Source organism: Indicator indicator, chromosome 1 (assembly GCF_027791375.1).
Source record: "Indicator indicator isolate 239-I01 chromosome 1, UM_Iind_1.1, whole genome shotgun sequence".
In the NCBI taxonomy this organism is placed as follows: Eukaryota; Metazoa; Chordata; class Aves; order Piciformes; family Indicatoridae; genus Indicator; species Indicator indicator.
In genome coordinates, this window is record NC_072010.1 from 83,772,953 (window position 1) to 83,788,308 (window position 15,356).

General features: G+C 40.7%; 1 protein-coding gene across 4 annotated transcripts in view; it reads left to right on the plus strand.

Annotated features, from left to right (window-relative positions):
• CBLB (Cbl proto-oncogene B) overlaps positions 1-15,356 on the plus strand; it is a 121,241-nt gene that overhangs the window by 44,451 nt on the left and 61,434 nt on the right. For 3 of the 4 annotated variants that reach the window (XM_054387654.1, XM_054387400.1, XM_054387485.1), the window contains exon 3: positions 12,811-12,957. The exons of the other annotated variant lie outside the window; for it this stretch is intronic. In XM_054387654.1, coding sequence (XP_054243629.1) covers positions 12,811-12,957 — 147 coding nt within the window. The remainder of the gene's footprint in view (positions 1-12,810; positions 12,958-15,356) is intronic. 4 annotated transcript variants of the gene reach the window in all.

The window sequence follows — 15,356 nt, forward strand, 5'->3', positions numbered from 1 at the left end:
ATTGTTGCTCTCTACAGCTACCTCAAAGGAGGTTGGCATGAGGTGGGGTTGTCTCACATGCAGCGATTGACAGAATAAGAGTACAAATTGTGCCATGGGAGGCTTAGGTTGGACATTATGAAAAGTTTATTCTCAGGGTTATCAGACACTGGAACAGGCTGCCTGGGGAGGTGGTGGAGTCACCATCCCTGGAGGTGTGCAAAAGGGAGGGGATGTGTTGTTGAGAGACATGGTTTATTAGCAGTGGTGGGAATGTGAGCTCTAGGTGAGTGGTTGGACTTAATGATCTCAAAGGTCTCTACAAACCTCAACAGTTTGATTCTGTGGTCTTGTTGAGCTGTGTGACAGCGTGTCTGTGGGAGGGACATCCAGAAATGACCCATTTAGCATCAGCTGGGACTTGAAAGGAGCTGAATTGTGAAACTCCAAGTAGAATGACATTAAGTGATTTCTAGTGTGGCATATGCAGCATCTTTTGCTGGGTTTGGCTGGGCAGATGGGGGAGTCCAGTTGTTGGTGGTGGAGACTTCGGTATCCCCAAGTCAAACTGTGGTGGTGGTGGTTAAAGCTACAGATGGTTGAAGCAGGAGGTTGTAGTGAGGTGGGAGTCATTCTCTTCTCTTTAGTATCAGGTGGTAGAATGAGAGGAAATAGCCCAAAATTGTGCCAGGGGAAGTTTAGGCTAGATATTAGGAAAAATTTCTTTCCTGCAAGAGTGGCATTGGAACAGGCTGCCCAGGGACATGGTGGGGTCACCGTCCCTGGAGGCATTCAAGAAACAAGTGGATGTGGCACTTTGGGACATGGTTTAATGGCCTTTGATGGTTGCACTTGATGATCTTGGAGGTAATTTCCAACCAAAACAATTCTATGGTTCTGTGATTCTGTGAAAACAGAAGGAGGTTTTTCTGGAGTTTTACTACCAAGTGGTTTCTACAAATGTCGGACAGCAGAACTAACAATTCTTCGTGAGATTACTTTCATCCTACAGATGGTTTTATATATAATGTAGCATTGTTCCTTAATATTTAGGTTATGTTCTTTAAAAAATATTAAATACAACTCTAAGCAAAATATACAACTTTGTAGAGAGAAATTATTTTCTGCAGACTATCATGATTTTATATTTGACTATATACTGCCACCTTTCCTGTAAAAACAACAGGAGTGCTGGAAATTCAAGTGAATTTCGTAAAGTTTGACATTTCTCCCTTTTTAGGCTAGGAACTGGTCTGTCTCTATTTAGAGCAAAATTGAATGCCATATAAATCCTAGAATATCTTAACCTTTATCAAAACCTGATGTTTTCCTTATGGTTTTGATATTCTCATGCCTAACATCTGATTACTTTAGATAAAAAACTACAGATGTAATAGTATTTATAGTTCTGTCTGTTTGTGTAATAGTTAAATTCTGAGATAATGCAGTGTTTTCAACAGATGCTGAAATGGCTTTGCACTTTTGAGAGTGACTGTTCAGTTTTTTACACACTGTAAAAATTCTGGTACGTTTTTATTAGATAAGGAGCATACTAAAGCGTTTCTTGCCCTTGCTGAACTAGATGATCTTTAAGGTCTCTTCCAACCCAAACTGTTCTATGATTCAAATGAAACAATCAGTACAGAAGCTTGTGTTGAATCACCACTAATTTTCTTTTGTATGTTAGTTTGTATCTTCTTCATAGTTTCATATTGGCTTCCTTTTTAATTAGTCAGGCACTATGACATTTGCTGGGTTTCACAGGAAGTTCCACCTCAACATGAGGAAGACATTTGCTGTGAGGGTGCTGGAACCCTGGAGCAGGCTGCCCAGGGAGGTTGTAGAGACTCTTAGAGTCTGAACAAGCACAGAGAATCATGGAATCATTATGGTTGAACAAGACCTTTAGATTGGATTTTAGGAATTTTTTTTTTTACTGAAAGGGAGGTCAGGTGTTGGAATGAGCTGCCCAGGGGGGTGGTGAAGTTGCCACCCCTGGAGGTGTTCAAGAAACCTGTGGATGTGGCATTTTTGGACATGGTTTAATGCCATGATGGTGTTAGGTTGGGTTGATGACAGTTGGACTCTAATCTTAAAGGTCTTTTCCAACTGAAACAATTCTATGATTCTATAACTCTAAGTCAAATCATCATCCAGCTCTACCAGGTCCACTACTACAACATATCCTTGAGCAATGACATCTAAACACCTTTTAAATATGACCGTTCACCACTGCTTGCTGAGCCCAGCCGTCCAGCCAGTGTTTGATCCATGCCCACATATCCAGTTCAGTAGTTTTACAGTGTTGGACGTGAAGTGGCTTACTGTTGTGATCTTTAGCCTCTTCAGCTAACTTCCAGTTACATACAGAGAATCATAGAATTGTTTTAGTTGGCAAAGACCTTTAAGATCATTGAGTCCAGCCATTCTTTAACTCCACCAAGTCTGATGCTAAACCATGTTCCTCAGCACCACGTCTCTGCATTTTTTAAACACCTTCAGGGATGGGGGATTCAGCCGCCTCCCTGGGGAGCCTGTTTCTGTCTTTGAGAACCCTTTCAGTTAAGAAGTTTCTTCCAATATCCAATCTAAACCTCCCCTGGTGCAACCTCTTACTCACAGCTGAGAAATATGTTTGAAGTCAACTGGATAAATGTTAAAATAAATGTAAGTAACCTAAAGGAAATACCGAAGGGCAGAGGTGAATGTGGTAGTCCAGGAAGATCATATAAAGTTAGAAATGGGAGAAAATGTTATTTTTCATATAATGTGCTAATGTGACATTTACCACACAATTTATCACAGGAAAGCAGCACACTGTTTTTATGATAGGGGTTGTGGGTAAATCCCACTCTATATTGCAGATATTCATGGCATTATGCTTTGTATGAAATTGGTAATAAAAGGATCACCTTCTCCTGTGTAATGAAGGATAACCAATATCACAGTTCTCTCTTGAAGAGATTATTTTGTGAAGCTGCATAGTCTCCAGAGGACAAATGATGGTGCAGAAGGGGTAGTAAATGCCCTGAGGGTATTCTGGAAGTCATATCCCCCCCTCACCATGATCTGAAACTTCTTCAGTGTTGGAGAGAAGTCATCCCAGAAAATACGTATTAACAAAGAAAAACCTTGCAAGAATGTACTGCACCTCTGCTGTTGACTTTTGTTGTTTGTTTAGCTGTATTACAGCACAGCAACTCATCTGAATGGAGACAGCCACATAGAATCAAAATCTTCCACATTTTTGGTTTTCCTGTCAATATCTTTAAAGGGACCTTGTTACTCTTTCAGTTTCTTGTAATAGAAGCTAACCATGATAAAAGTCAATAGTTATGGATTAGTATTTACAATAATGATTTATTACTTATTGTCAGAAGATAATAAACTGTGGATTGAAGCTTCTTGTGGCCTCTTTCTTCATTTTGATACTTTTTGTGACCCTTCTACAACTGAGTTACAGCTCTGGTAGATATGGGAAGAGCAACTGATGTCATGTACTTGGACTTAGGGAAGGAATTTGACAGTGTCCCACATGACATCCTTGTCTCCTGAGATAGAGAGGCATGGACTTGATGGATGGACTGCTGAGTGGATAGGGAACTGACTAGATGGTTGCACTCAAAGATGTGTGATCAGCAGCTCAATGTCCATGCGAAGATCCATGACAAATGGAGTTCCTCAGGACTCTGTCCTGGGTCCAGTGCTGTTTAACGTCTTTGTCAGAAACATGGATGGTGGCATTGAGTACACTCTCAGTAAGTTTGCCAATGACACCAAACTGCGTGGTGCAGCAGACTCACTTGAGGGAAGGGATGCCATCTAGAAGGATCTTGACAGGCTTGAGGACAGTGCATGAGGTTGAACAAGTCAAAGGATTTCTGGTTTTTGTTTGAATCTACACATATGGTTTTCAGGTTGAGAAAGATGCATGGGGGTGCTCAAGAAATTGATGGAAAGTTCATGTGAGACAGTCACATCACATAAAGCTCTGATTGAAGCAGGGTACCTACACAGCCTTGATGATAAAAATAACCATTGCATGTACTTAAATACCTACTGTAGAGGATTGGCTGTGGGCTGCATGAGGAAGAAATGGTTGTGGGTAGTCATGGTATTAAACATGTTGGTCCTGAGTGATAAGGAAGCTCCTGTGCACTTAAAGGTCTTTTCCAACCGTAATGATTCTGTTATTCTAAGATCTAAGAGCACTTCTGCTGTGGGGACAGGCTGAGAAGAAGGATGTTTTTTTCCAGATGTTTACTGTGATCTTCATAGATTCATAGAATGGTTTGGATTGGAAGAGACCTTAAAGATCACCTAGTTCCAACCCCCCTGTCATGGGGAGGGACACCTCCCACTAGACCATAGAATTATAGAATCAGTCAGGGTTGGAAGGGACCACAAGGATCATCTAGTTCCAACCCCCCTGCCATAGGCAGGGACACCTTACGCTAGATCAGGTTGTTCAAGACCTCATCCAGCCTGGCCTTGCACACCTCCAGAGAGGGGGCGTCCACAACCTCCCTAGGCAACCCATTGCAGTGTCTCACCACCATTGCTGTAAAGGATTTCTTTCTAATATCCAGTTTAAATCTCATCTCTTCCATTTTAAATCCATTCCTGCTTGTCCTATCACTACAAGCCCTTGTAAGCCCCCTTGTGGAATTTAGACTAGTATGAGGGTGCATGAATGCAGCACACTGGATAGTTCATGTTTTATTTCAGTCTTTTCCATGGATAAGCATTTTGTAAGAGAATACTCAATGTCAGATGTTGTTTTGTCTTCCGTACTAAAGAGGGGACTCTCCCTTGTGGAACTGTGGAATGTGGCTTGATGGGTGGGAAGCAAGAAGTCTGAGCAGAACTATTTGGCCTTTGCCTCATTTGTTCCCCCTTTCCTGTCTGCCTGTCACCTTTCCTCTCTCTTCTCTGGGAGCCAGATGAAAAATTTCCCTTCAGCCATGAGGGAATAGGAGGAGTGAAGTAGTACTGTGGGACTTCTGGTGGAAACTGGTGTACAGGGCTTTGTTTTTTCCTGGGAAGCTGGCCAGAGACAGGGCAAGCTGTGCAGTGACTTGGGGCACAGAATCTCTCCAGAATGCATTTTCTTGATACAGATTGAGATGCTAAAGTTGACCGCACAAGCTTCTTTGCTGTGTAACTGTTGTAGACAACTGTAGACAGCTTGTGAGGCCCCCACCTGCAGTACTGCATCCAGTTCTACTGCCTCTAACACAAGAAGGACATCAAACTGTTGGAGTGGGTCCAGAGGAGGCCATGAAAGTGGTCAGAGGGCTGAAGAACCTCTCCTATGGGGACAGGCTGAGGGAGTTGGGTCTTTTCAGCCTGGAGAAGAGAAAGCTCCAGGGAGACCTTAGAGCAGCCTTCCAGCACCTGAAGGGGGTACAAGAAAGCTGAGGAGAGATTTTTTACAAGGGCTTGTAGTGATAGGATGAAGGGCAATGGCTTTGAGTTGGAAGATGGGAGATTTACAGTGGATATTAGGAAGAAATTTTTCATGGTGCAGGTGGGGAGACACTGGTACAGGTTGCCTAGGGAGTTGTAGATGCTCCCACCCTAGAGGTGTTCAAGGGCAGGTTGGGAACAATCTTGAACAACCTGGTCTAGTGGGAGGTGTCCCTGTCCATGGTAGGGGGGCTGGAACTAGAGGATCTTTAAGGTCCCTTCCAACCCAAACCATTCTGTGATTCTAATAGATTTTACCAGAATATGTAGTGCAGAGATTTTAAGATTATTCATGAAAAAAAGAAGCACTTGTATTTCATAGAATCACATAATGGTAGGGGTTGGAAGGCACCTCTGGAGATCATCCAGTCCAACCCCACTACCAAAGCAGGCATCACCTAGGGCAGATCACACAGGAACACTGTCCAGGCAGGTCTTGAAAGTCTCCAGAGAAGAGAACTCCACAACCTGTCTGGGCAGCCTGCTCCAGGGATCCGGCACCCTCACAGTAAAGAAATTTTTCCTCATGTTTAGGTGGAATATTCTGTGTTCCCATTTGTGTCCTCTGCCCCTCATCCTGTTACAGGACACCACTGAAAAGAGACTGGCCCCTTTTTCTTGACATGCATCCCTAAGGTGTTTGTAAACATTGATCAGATTCCCTCTCTGTCTTCTCGAGGCTAAACAGCCCCAGGTCTCTCAGCCTTTCCTCATCAGAAAGATGTTACAGTTGCTTCATCATCCTCATAGCCCTCCATTGGACTTTTTCCAGTAGTTCCCTGTCCCTCTTGAACTGTAGAGCCCAGAACTGGACACAGTACTCCAGATGTGTTTTCACAAAGGCAGAGTAAAGATGGAGAAGCTGGGAATTCTGTATCCACTGTTTTCTCTTTGGTAGCAAGACCTTGAATGCCTTGGTGTTTAACAGAAGAACACAACTGTCTTTAGTTTTACACTTCTGTATGAAGAGGCTTGTTCACCGTTCCAGGAATTCATAAAACACAGAAAGTGTTTGATTTTGCAAGTAGTAAAGTAAGCTGCAGTGCTAGGGAAAACTGCACAAGTGTTTTAGTCTCAGGGGAGTAAGAATTGGATTTGACTCTTAGAACCATCAAGCCTTACCGAAAGAGAAGAGGGAAAAAAAAGTATTACTGGAAGGAATTTTAGTCAATTTTATTTGTAGTTGTAATTTCACTTGTGTGTATTATATTAAAACCTTGCATGTGGTAAGATTTATCAGTAAGTAAAATGTACGGATTTTCACATTGCCACTCATAATGTTGATGTTTGCACTCCAGCTGTGGTATAGTAACCTTTTCTCATCCTTTTTGGATTCTTGCCCTCTGTGAGCCTCTTGAACTAATTTTAGGAACACTGTCTTACTTGGCTCTCACTATTAAAGTTGATTATCTTGGAAGACATCTGTGATTTGACTTCTCCATCAGCTCTCATAATGTTACTCACTTCTCCAACGTCGACAAGTACCCTTATAGCTCCACACTGCATACTAAAACGCAGTGTGATGCTCTGCTCCTGAGTGACCCTGGTACTTCTCTGGGTCTTGGCCTAATACAGTGTTGCACCATTCCCTGCTCAATCCAAAGTACTGATGAGAATATTCCAGACACTTCTTTATTTTTTCTATTTATCATGAAATTCTACATCTTGTTCTACAAGAGAAATAGGTTAGTTTTTCCCCAAGATCTGTGCTGTATTCTCAGCTGGTGACAGATTTTTCCTAATGGTCCTGTTAGATATCTACTGAATTGACCCTCCTGGGCTGTTAGTAGGTATAGGATCAGAAAACTATTTCAAGTAACAATTTGGAACCATTATTTGATTTTTTTCTTTCCTTGCTATTCTGTACAGATAAAAGTTCCTAACACAACCCGATGGTAATGTATCTGCTTTTAAGTGATTTAGAGGTGCTCCTGATATGGGAAAGGATAGAAGACTGATGATTGCTTAGTCTGAAGAAGAGTAAGGCTGAGGGGAGACCTCATTGCTCTGTATGACTTCCTGAAAGGAGGTTGGAATGAGGTGGGGGTCAGTCTCTTCTCTCTAGTATCAGGTGAAAAAATGAGAGGAAATAGCCTGGAATTGTTCTAGGGGTGGTTTAGGTTGGAGATTAGGAAATACTTCTTTTCTGAAAGAGTGGTCAAGCATTGGAACAGACTGCCCAGGGACGTGATGGAATCACTGTCTGTGGAGGTGTTCAAGAGACATGCGGACATGGCACTTTGGGACATGATTTAATGGTGATGGTGGTGTTAGGTTAATGGTTGGACTTGATGATTTTAGAGGTCTTTTCCAACAAAAACAATTCTACAATTCTATGGTATCTACTGGAGGAGGATGGAGGTATCAGAACAGTTAAATAACAGCTAAATAACATGTTGATACTACCATAGTGCAAAAGCAATGAACTGTTGAAAAGCAGCAAATAAAATGAAACAAACTAGTGTCCAGCTCTATTTTTTTATTTCTATATATATGAGATTAAGTATGTTAAACTATGTGTTTTGTAAGGATGATACAGTAGCTTAATTCAAAGTTTATGTAGTAAAATCAATAAATCTGTTAGCTCTTAGTTTATGTTCCTATTTATAATGTCCTAGCACTGACTTTCTTTTACAAAGTATTTATTCTTATAAATATTCTGATCAATTCTATCCAAATTTCTTTTCGTGAGTTGCATTCTCTAGTGTTTTGGGTTTTTTTTTTTATCCTTTTGCATAAGTAGGTAGAGATAATAAGTGTTTATGGGGAAAATTGTAGTATCTTTAGCTCGTCAACGTCTTTTTTTTTTCATTTGTGACAACTTGCATTCCACTTTATGCAGATTTTTGTTTCCTTTGTTACTTTAATCCCTGGTATAACACTCTGTGTGTTTTTGTTTCATGGATTTATTTGTTACCTCATATACTTCAGTACTAGTGAGAAAAGAGATGAAAATGCTTTAGGAGTACCTAGAGACATTCATCTATGCTGGATATAACTGGCCTTTGGGCAGAACAGGAAGTAGTGGAATGTTCAAAATGTGGGCTGTGAAGCCCAGCTAAGGAGAGCTATTCATGGTTGCTGCTGTGTGCAGTGTTTGTTTAACAAAACACAAATACAATCCTTGGATAGAACTTTGCATAAGAGATGTTGGTAAGCACAATGGCACGCCAGTTGATAAATGAAAGATCAGAGAGTAGCGAGTAGACAAATTCATCAGTTTGTAGAGATGGAGGTTTAGAGACACCCTGGTCAACTTCCTCCTTTTGTATTTCTGTTCCATTTTCTTTATTACGTTATTGTGTATTCTGTTGAATCTTGATTTTTTCATAAATGGGGTGGTAAATACTTAGTGCAGAACCAACAAGAGATTCATTGAGTCATAGAATGGTTTTGGATGGAAGGGACCTTAAAGATCATGTAGTTCCACCCCCACTGCCATGGGCAGGGACACCTTCCACCTCAAGGCCTCATTCAACCTGGCTTTGAACACCCTCAGGGAGGGGCCATCCACAACCTCCCTGGACAGCCTGTGCCAATGTCTCACCACCCTCACTGTAAAGAATTTCTTCCTAATATCTGGTCCAAATCTACCCTCCTCAAGCTTCAGTCCATTCACATGGAATGAAATTCTGAATTCTTCAAGCACAGCCTTCTTCCATTGTAATACTTCTCTGGTCTTTATAATATGAGAACAAAAGGAGTTTTGGTGGGAGTTGGTAATGATTCAATATAAAATGATTTTTAAGCAAAGATGGAGGAAAATTCAGAATTATCTTCTGATCAACTTTATTTGCCCAAACATCCGTGTCCCACATCTGGTCCATAGTCTGCCATTTTATGTCACCTTATAGAATTATACTAGACATTACGAAGAAGCTCTTCACTGTGAGGGTGGTGAGACACTGGAACAGGTTGTCCAGAGAAATTGTGGTTGCCTCATCCCTGGAAGTGTCTAAAACCAGGCTGGATGAGGCTTTGAGTAACCTGGTCTAGTGGAAGGTGTCCCTGCCCATGACAGGGGGGGGTTGGAACTAGATGATCTTTAATGTCCCTTCCAACCCAAACCATTCTATGATTTTTCTCTTTTTGTTTTCCACCATGGCTAGCACAGCTACAGCAGACTTGCACACTGATCCTTGTATCTGTCAGAAACAGACTGATGGAGAGACATTCAAGGAAGGGTAGTGCTTTCCTACTCCATGATAAGCTCAACTTCTCCAGGATTCAAGAGAAAGTAGTAGTTGCCTGACAGTTTTGTACTTGTTTTTCATGCTTAACATATGATGAATTTAATTATTGGCCGAATCTCACCATGTGTGAGGCAGTATTTTTTTTTCCAGAGTGCCCTCAAGGATATGGTGTAGTAGCAGCCCTGGTAGAGTTAGATAATGGTAGGACTTGATGATCTTGTGGTATATTAAGAAAAAATTATTTACTGAAAGACTGATTAGTGGAACAGGCTGCCCAGGGAAATGGTGGAATCACTGTCCCTGGAAGTATTCAAGAGACATGTGGACATGGCACTTTGGGACATGGCTTAATGGCCATAGTGGTGTTAGGTTGAAAGTTGGACTCAGTGATCCAACAGAAACAAATCTACGATTCTGTGATTCTATGGTCTCGAAGGTCTTTTCCATCTGTGGTAATTCTGTGCATGCTAAGGCACAGCAATATTAATTTCTCTGAGTTTCTTCCATGAATCAGCAGCACAAGTAGGAAATAGAGCCCATGCTTATTCTTAATCCCATGAATGTTTCATCCCAAGGACAGGCCCATATCCTGTGGTCCCTAAACAATACCCTGTCCTTATATAGCTTTTATAAATAATTATTGTGCAGACTCAGAGTTGAGCTGATTGCCAAATATGATGGCAGATAGTTGTTAGGCTTTTTTTTGTCCCCAGGCATGTTGACAGGAACCTTCCATTTCCTTGACTTCCTCAGAAGTGTTAAGGAGGGCTCCATTGTTCAGAACAGCTGGCCGTGTTCTACACCTGTAGTTTTCTAAAACAACTGTGTTTTGTTTTGCTTTTGGGATTGTTTTGTTTTGTTGTTGTTTATTTGGGTTGTGTTCTTCCTGTGTTTACTCTTTGTGAAAGGAGAAGTTCTGGAAGAGGAAGGGAATAAATGAATCAGATTATCAAGAGCGAACTGCTAGCAGCATGTGTAATTTTTAGTTGTGTTCCTTTGCCTTCTGAAGATGTTTAGAAGTTCATATGTTTCAGAGAAGGGCAACGAAGCTAGGGAAGAGTTTGGAGAGCACATCTTATGAGGAGATTCTGAGTAAGCTAGAGTTGTTTGGCCTGCAGAAGAGGAGTCTGAGAGGAGACCTTGCTCTCTACAGCTAACCTGAAAAGAGATTGGAGTGAGGCCAGTGTTGGCCTCTTCTCTCAAGCAGTGATAACAGGACAAGAGGTAATGGCCTCAAGCTGTGCCAAGGCAAGTTTAGATTAAATATTTGGAAGAATTTCTTTACTGAAAGAGCAGTCAGGCATTGGAACAGGCTGCCCAGGAAGGTGATGGAATCACCATCTCTGGAAGTATTAAAAAAATTGTTAGATGTGGCACTTAGGGACGTGGTCTAGCAGTCATGGAGATGTTGGACTTGATGATCTTAGAAATCTTTTCCAGGCTTAATGGCTCTATGGTACCACAGAATTATTTTTTTCCATGATTTGACCTGAACTTAGTGCATTCCTCTCTGTGTCACTTGTCAGTAGTGACTAGCAGAAATACATCTTCCGGAAGGCTTTATGAGCAGCTATGATTTTCCTCATGGTGGCAAAATACAAATGGAAAATCGTTTGGAAAGGGCTCTTTTTTACAGGATGAAATCTGGGACACAGAGGCCTGGAGAAGAGAAGGCTCAGGGCAGACATTATAGTGGCCTTCCAGTCGCTGAAGGGGGCTATGGGAGAGCTGGGGAGGGACTTTTTACAAGGGCTTGTGGTGATAGGATGAGGGGCAATGGCTTTAAGTGGGAAGAGGGGAGACTTAGACTGAATATTAGGAAGAAATAAATTCTTTACAGTGAGGGTAGTGAGACACTTGAACAGATTGCCCAGAGAGGTTGTGGATGCCCCCTCCCTGGGGGTGTTGAAAGCCAGGTTGGACAGGGCCTTGAGCAATCTGGTCTAATGGAAGGTGACCCTGTCTCTGGCAGGCGGGGTTCGAACTAGATAATCTTTAAGGTCTGTCTGTAAGCACTGATAAATTACGTAACTGATAACCATTTTATTATTTTTTTCATAGAATCATAGAACACCCTCTAAGATCATCGAGTCCAACTGTCAACCTAACGCCACCATGGCTAATAAACCATGTCCCAAAGTGCCATGTCTACATGTTGTTTGAGCTGTTACTACCTGAGATTGTGAGGGGGGTTGATACAGGACACTTTAACTCATTAAAATACTTCATCAAATGTGTAGGAATTCCTTAGCCAGAAACCACTTAGTCTCACATGTATTATGTGGAAAAAATACCACTTTTTTACTGCAAGAATCATCTAAGGAATCACCAAAAGGAAACTCTAGTGGAGATTGCTTCATTTTTCTTCTCTCTCCTCTCCTTTCGCCACCATCTCCCGAAGATTTTTTTACCTACAAAATGGTTGTTTGTGTTAAAGGATGCCATGTGCTTTGCACTGTACTAAATGGGATTTCTGTGCCAAAAACTAAATAATTTTTAATATAAGTCTGGAAAAAGGTTGTAGAATTGAGCTAATAGCAAAGAAACTTTATTTTTGTTTCTGACATGCCACTGAAAAGTAAAAACAGTCTTTAAAGAGAGAGAAGGCATTGAAAAAGAGAACAGGGAATAGAATAGAAAGAATTAAAAGAAAACAAATGTTATAGGAAAAATATTGTACCTAGTTCTGTGCTGTGATTATATTTGTAGAAATCTGAAGTGAAGTAGATTTAATGTCACATATAAAAATGTAGTTTTATGTTTTTAGTGTGGAGTTTTAAAAAAATGTATTAGCTGTCTAATTAGTATAAATTCCTACTTCTTCAATGATTAAATGAAATAGAAACCCTTAAGCTTAATTGTTACGGGGATCAGAAATGCATCTGGAATAGGCAGCTGAGAACTCAAGTCTGCTCTGATCTATTTGCTGAACAAATGATTTTGTATTCATGGAAGCTTATGATAAATACATCCTCAGAAGTGCCAGGAAACACAAACTACTGATTTGAAAGAAGCTTTTTCACTTGAAAGCCCAGTGTTTTTCTGACGTCATACAGTAATGATTACACAAATATGCAGGGTATAATAGACAGTGAAAGATGGATTCAGCTTATTCAATTTTAAAGATTTAATGTGATTTTAATTTTTTTTCCCCTTATTCTATCCACAGGAGAAACCTAACTAAGCTGTCCCTCATCTTCAGCCACATGCTAGCGGAAATCAAGGCTATTTTTCCAAATGGCCAGTTCCAGGGTGATAACTTCCGTATCACCAAAGCTGATGCTGCGGATTTCTGGAGGAAATTCTTTGGAGATAAGTAAGTACTAACATTTTGCAAAGCTTTTAATTCTTTCTAATCATGAATATGAAAAAAACAAAAAAAACCCCCAAAAAACTTCAAAAATCCAAACAACGGTTCTAAGTATGTGTGCCACCATTTTAAAGACAATGTCGTGCCTAAGTGTGCAAAGTGGCTGAAATGTCTCAATTGATTATTAACATTTTTTTTGATCACTATTATTATTAATGTTGTTACTCAAAAGATGGAATAAAAATTTATGGGCCATTTTGCATTGGGCACTTGCGCTCTGTCATAAATTAAATTATATTGCATGAAGTTTATTGGTTCCATTCTAGGGTGAAGATATTACATTGCTTTCATGACATATATATGGCAAATTCTGTCTCCCTGGAAGTGTTCAAGGCCAGGCTGGACAGGGCCTTGAGCATCCTGGTCTAGTGGAAGATGTCCCTGCCCATGGCAGGGGAGTAGGAAGTAGATGATCCTTGAGGTCCCTTCCAAGCCAAACCATTCTATGATTCTGTGTCTTTTCATATTACATATATATTTATACCCTACAAATCAAGGGGTGAAGTCTGAATTAGGAACTTGATATTAGTCTTATGAGCAGTACGTTTCCTTAATTTTCTACTATTATAAACTACTATTTTCTACTATATATAAACCATTTAGTGTTTTTTAAGTAATGGAAATAATGTTTTTATCCCTTATTTTCAAAACTTTTTCTACAACTTCATGACCTATAGCATAGGTGCAGGTGATAGTTTTTTTTCTTTTATTAAAGTTCTGTCACAGAAAGGGAATAATTGGAGATATTTCAGAAGGTTTAATCAAAAACAGGTTTTGTAGAATCATGTTGCTCAAGTGTGGATCGGGTCCAGAGAAGGTCACAAAGATGATCAGAGGCTTGGAGCACCTCTCCTACAAGGACAGTCTAAGGGAGTTTGGGCTGTCCAGCCTGCAGAAGAGAAGGCTCTAGGGAAACCTCATAGCAGCCTTCCAGTTCCTGAAGGGGGCTACAGAAAAGCTGAGGAAGGACTTTTTACTTGTAGTGATAAAACAAGGACCAGTGGCTCTGAGCTGGAGGAGAGTAGATTACACTGGATATCAGGAAGAAATTCTTTTCAGTGAGGGTGGTGAGCCACTGGAACAGGTTGCCCAGGGAGGTTGTGGATGCCTCATCCCTGGAGTCATTCAAGTTGGAGGTGTCCTTGCTGACTGCAGGGCATTGGACAAGATGACCTTTGAGGATCCTTTCAACCCTATGCATTCTGTGATTCAGTGATACATGATTAAAGTCTTACTGCAAAGCTAAAAGGGAGGGATGGACATGGAGCTCTTTGTTTCTGGGAAACAATTTCATTTATGATTCAGCCACAGGTGAATAGAAGATGCATGGCTTCAGCACTTTTTCCTTTTCCTTTTTTCCTTTCCCTTTTTTCCTTTCCCTTTTTTCCTTTCCCTTTTTTCCTTTCCCTGTTTTCCTTTCCCTGTTTTCCTTTCCCTGTTTTCCTTCTTTCCTTCTTTCCTTCTTTCCTTCTTTCCTTCTTTCCTTCTTTCCTTCTTTCCTTCTTTCCTTCTTTCCCTCTTTCCCTCTTTCCTTCTTTCCCTCTTTCCTTCTTTCCTTCTTTCCTTCTTTCCCTCTTTCCCTCTTTCCCTCTTTCCCTCTTTCCCTCTTTCCCTCTTTCCCTCTTTCTCTCTTTCCCCTTTTCCTCTTTATTTCTCCTTTTCCTCTTTCTTTTTTTCCTTGCTTTTTACTTATTTTTCTTTTTTCATTTTTTTTTTATTCCTTTTATCTAAACATACCTACTACTAGCTTCTACTCTTCTAGTTTCATTATAGTGCTCTGTGGTAACTTAAGTCTTCTAACAGATTTCTTTTCCCTGTAGATAATGTGATTGAGTTACTGTATTAATCTTCATTTTTAGGGGAAAAAAATCTGACCATGTTTTGTGTTAAACATTTTAATGCAAAGATCTTCAAAGTACCTGCAAAACTTCAATTCAAGTTTTCAGAAGGATTAATTTACATGACACTATCAGATAAGGCTGTTAAGAAAAAAAAAGAGAAAAGTGGGACCTTTGAAAAAATGACTAATGATCATCTTTGTTCAGTGTTTCTCTTTTCTCTTCCTGTCTTTCTCCCCTTTGCTTAGCAACCCTCAGAAATTAAATCTCCTTGTGGTTATTCTCTTCCCTGTTGGACTCTGTCCTTGAATAACCTCTGCCAGCTGCTTTGGTCAAAAATTGCATTTGTCATTCGGATTTACAGATCTCATCTTCTGCAAGCTGCTGTTTCTTTCTGTCATTGGAGCAGGTCCAGAGGAGGCCACAAAGATGATCAGAGGGCTGGAGTACCTTTGCTATGGAGGCAGGCTGAGAGAGTGGGGCTATTCAGCCTGGAGAAGAGCTGGC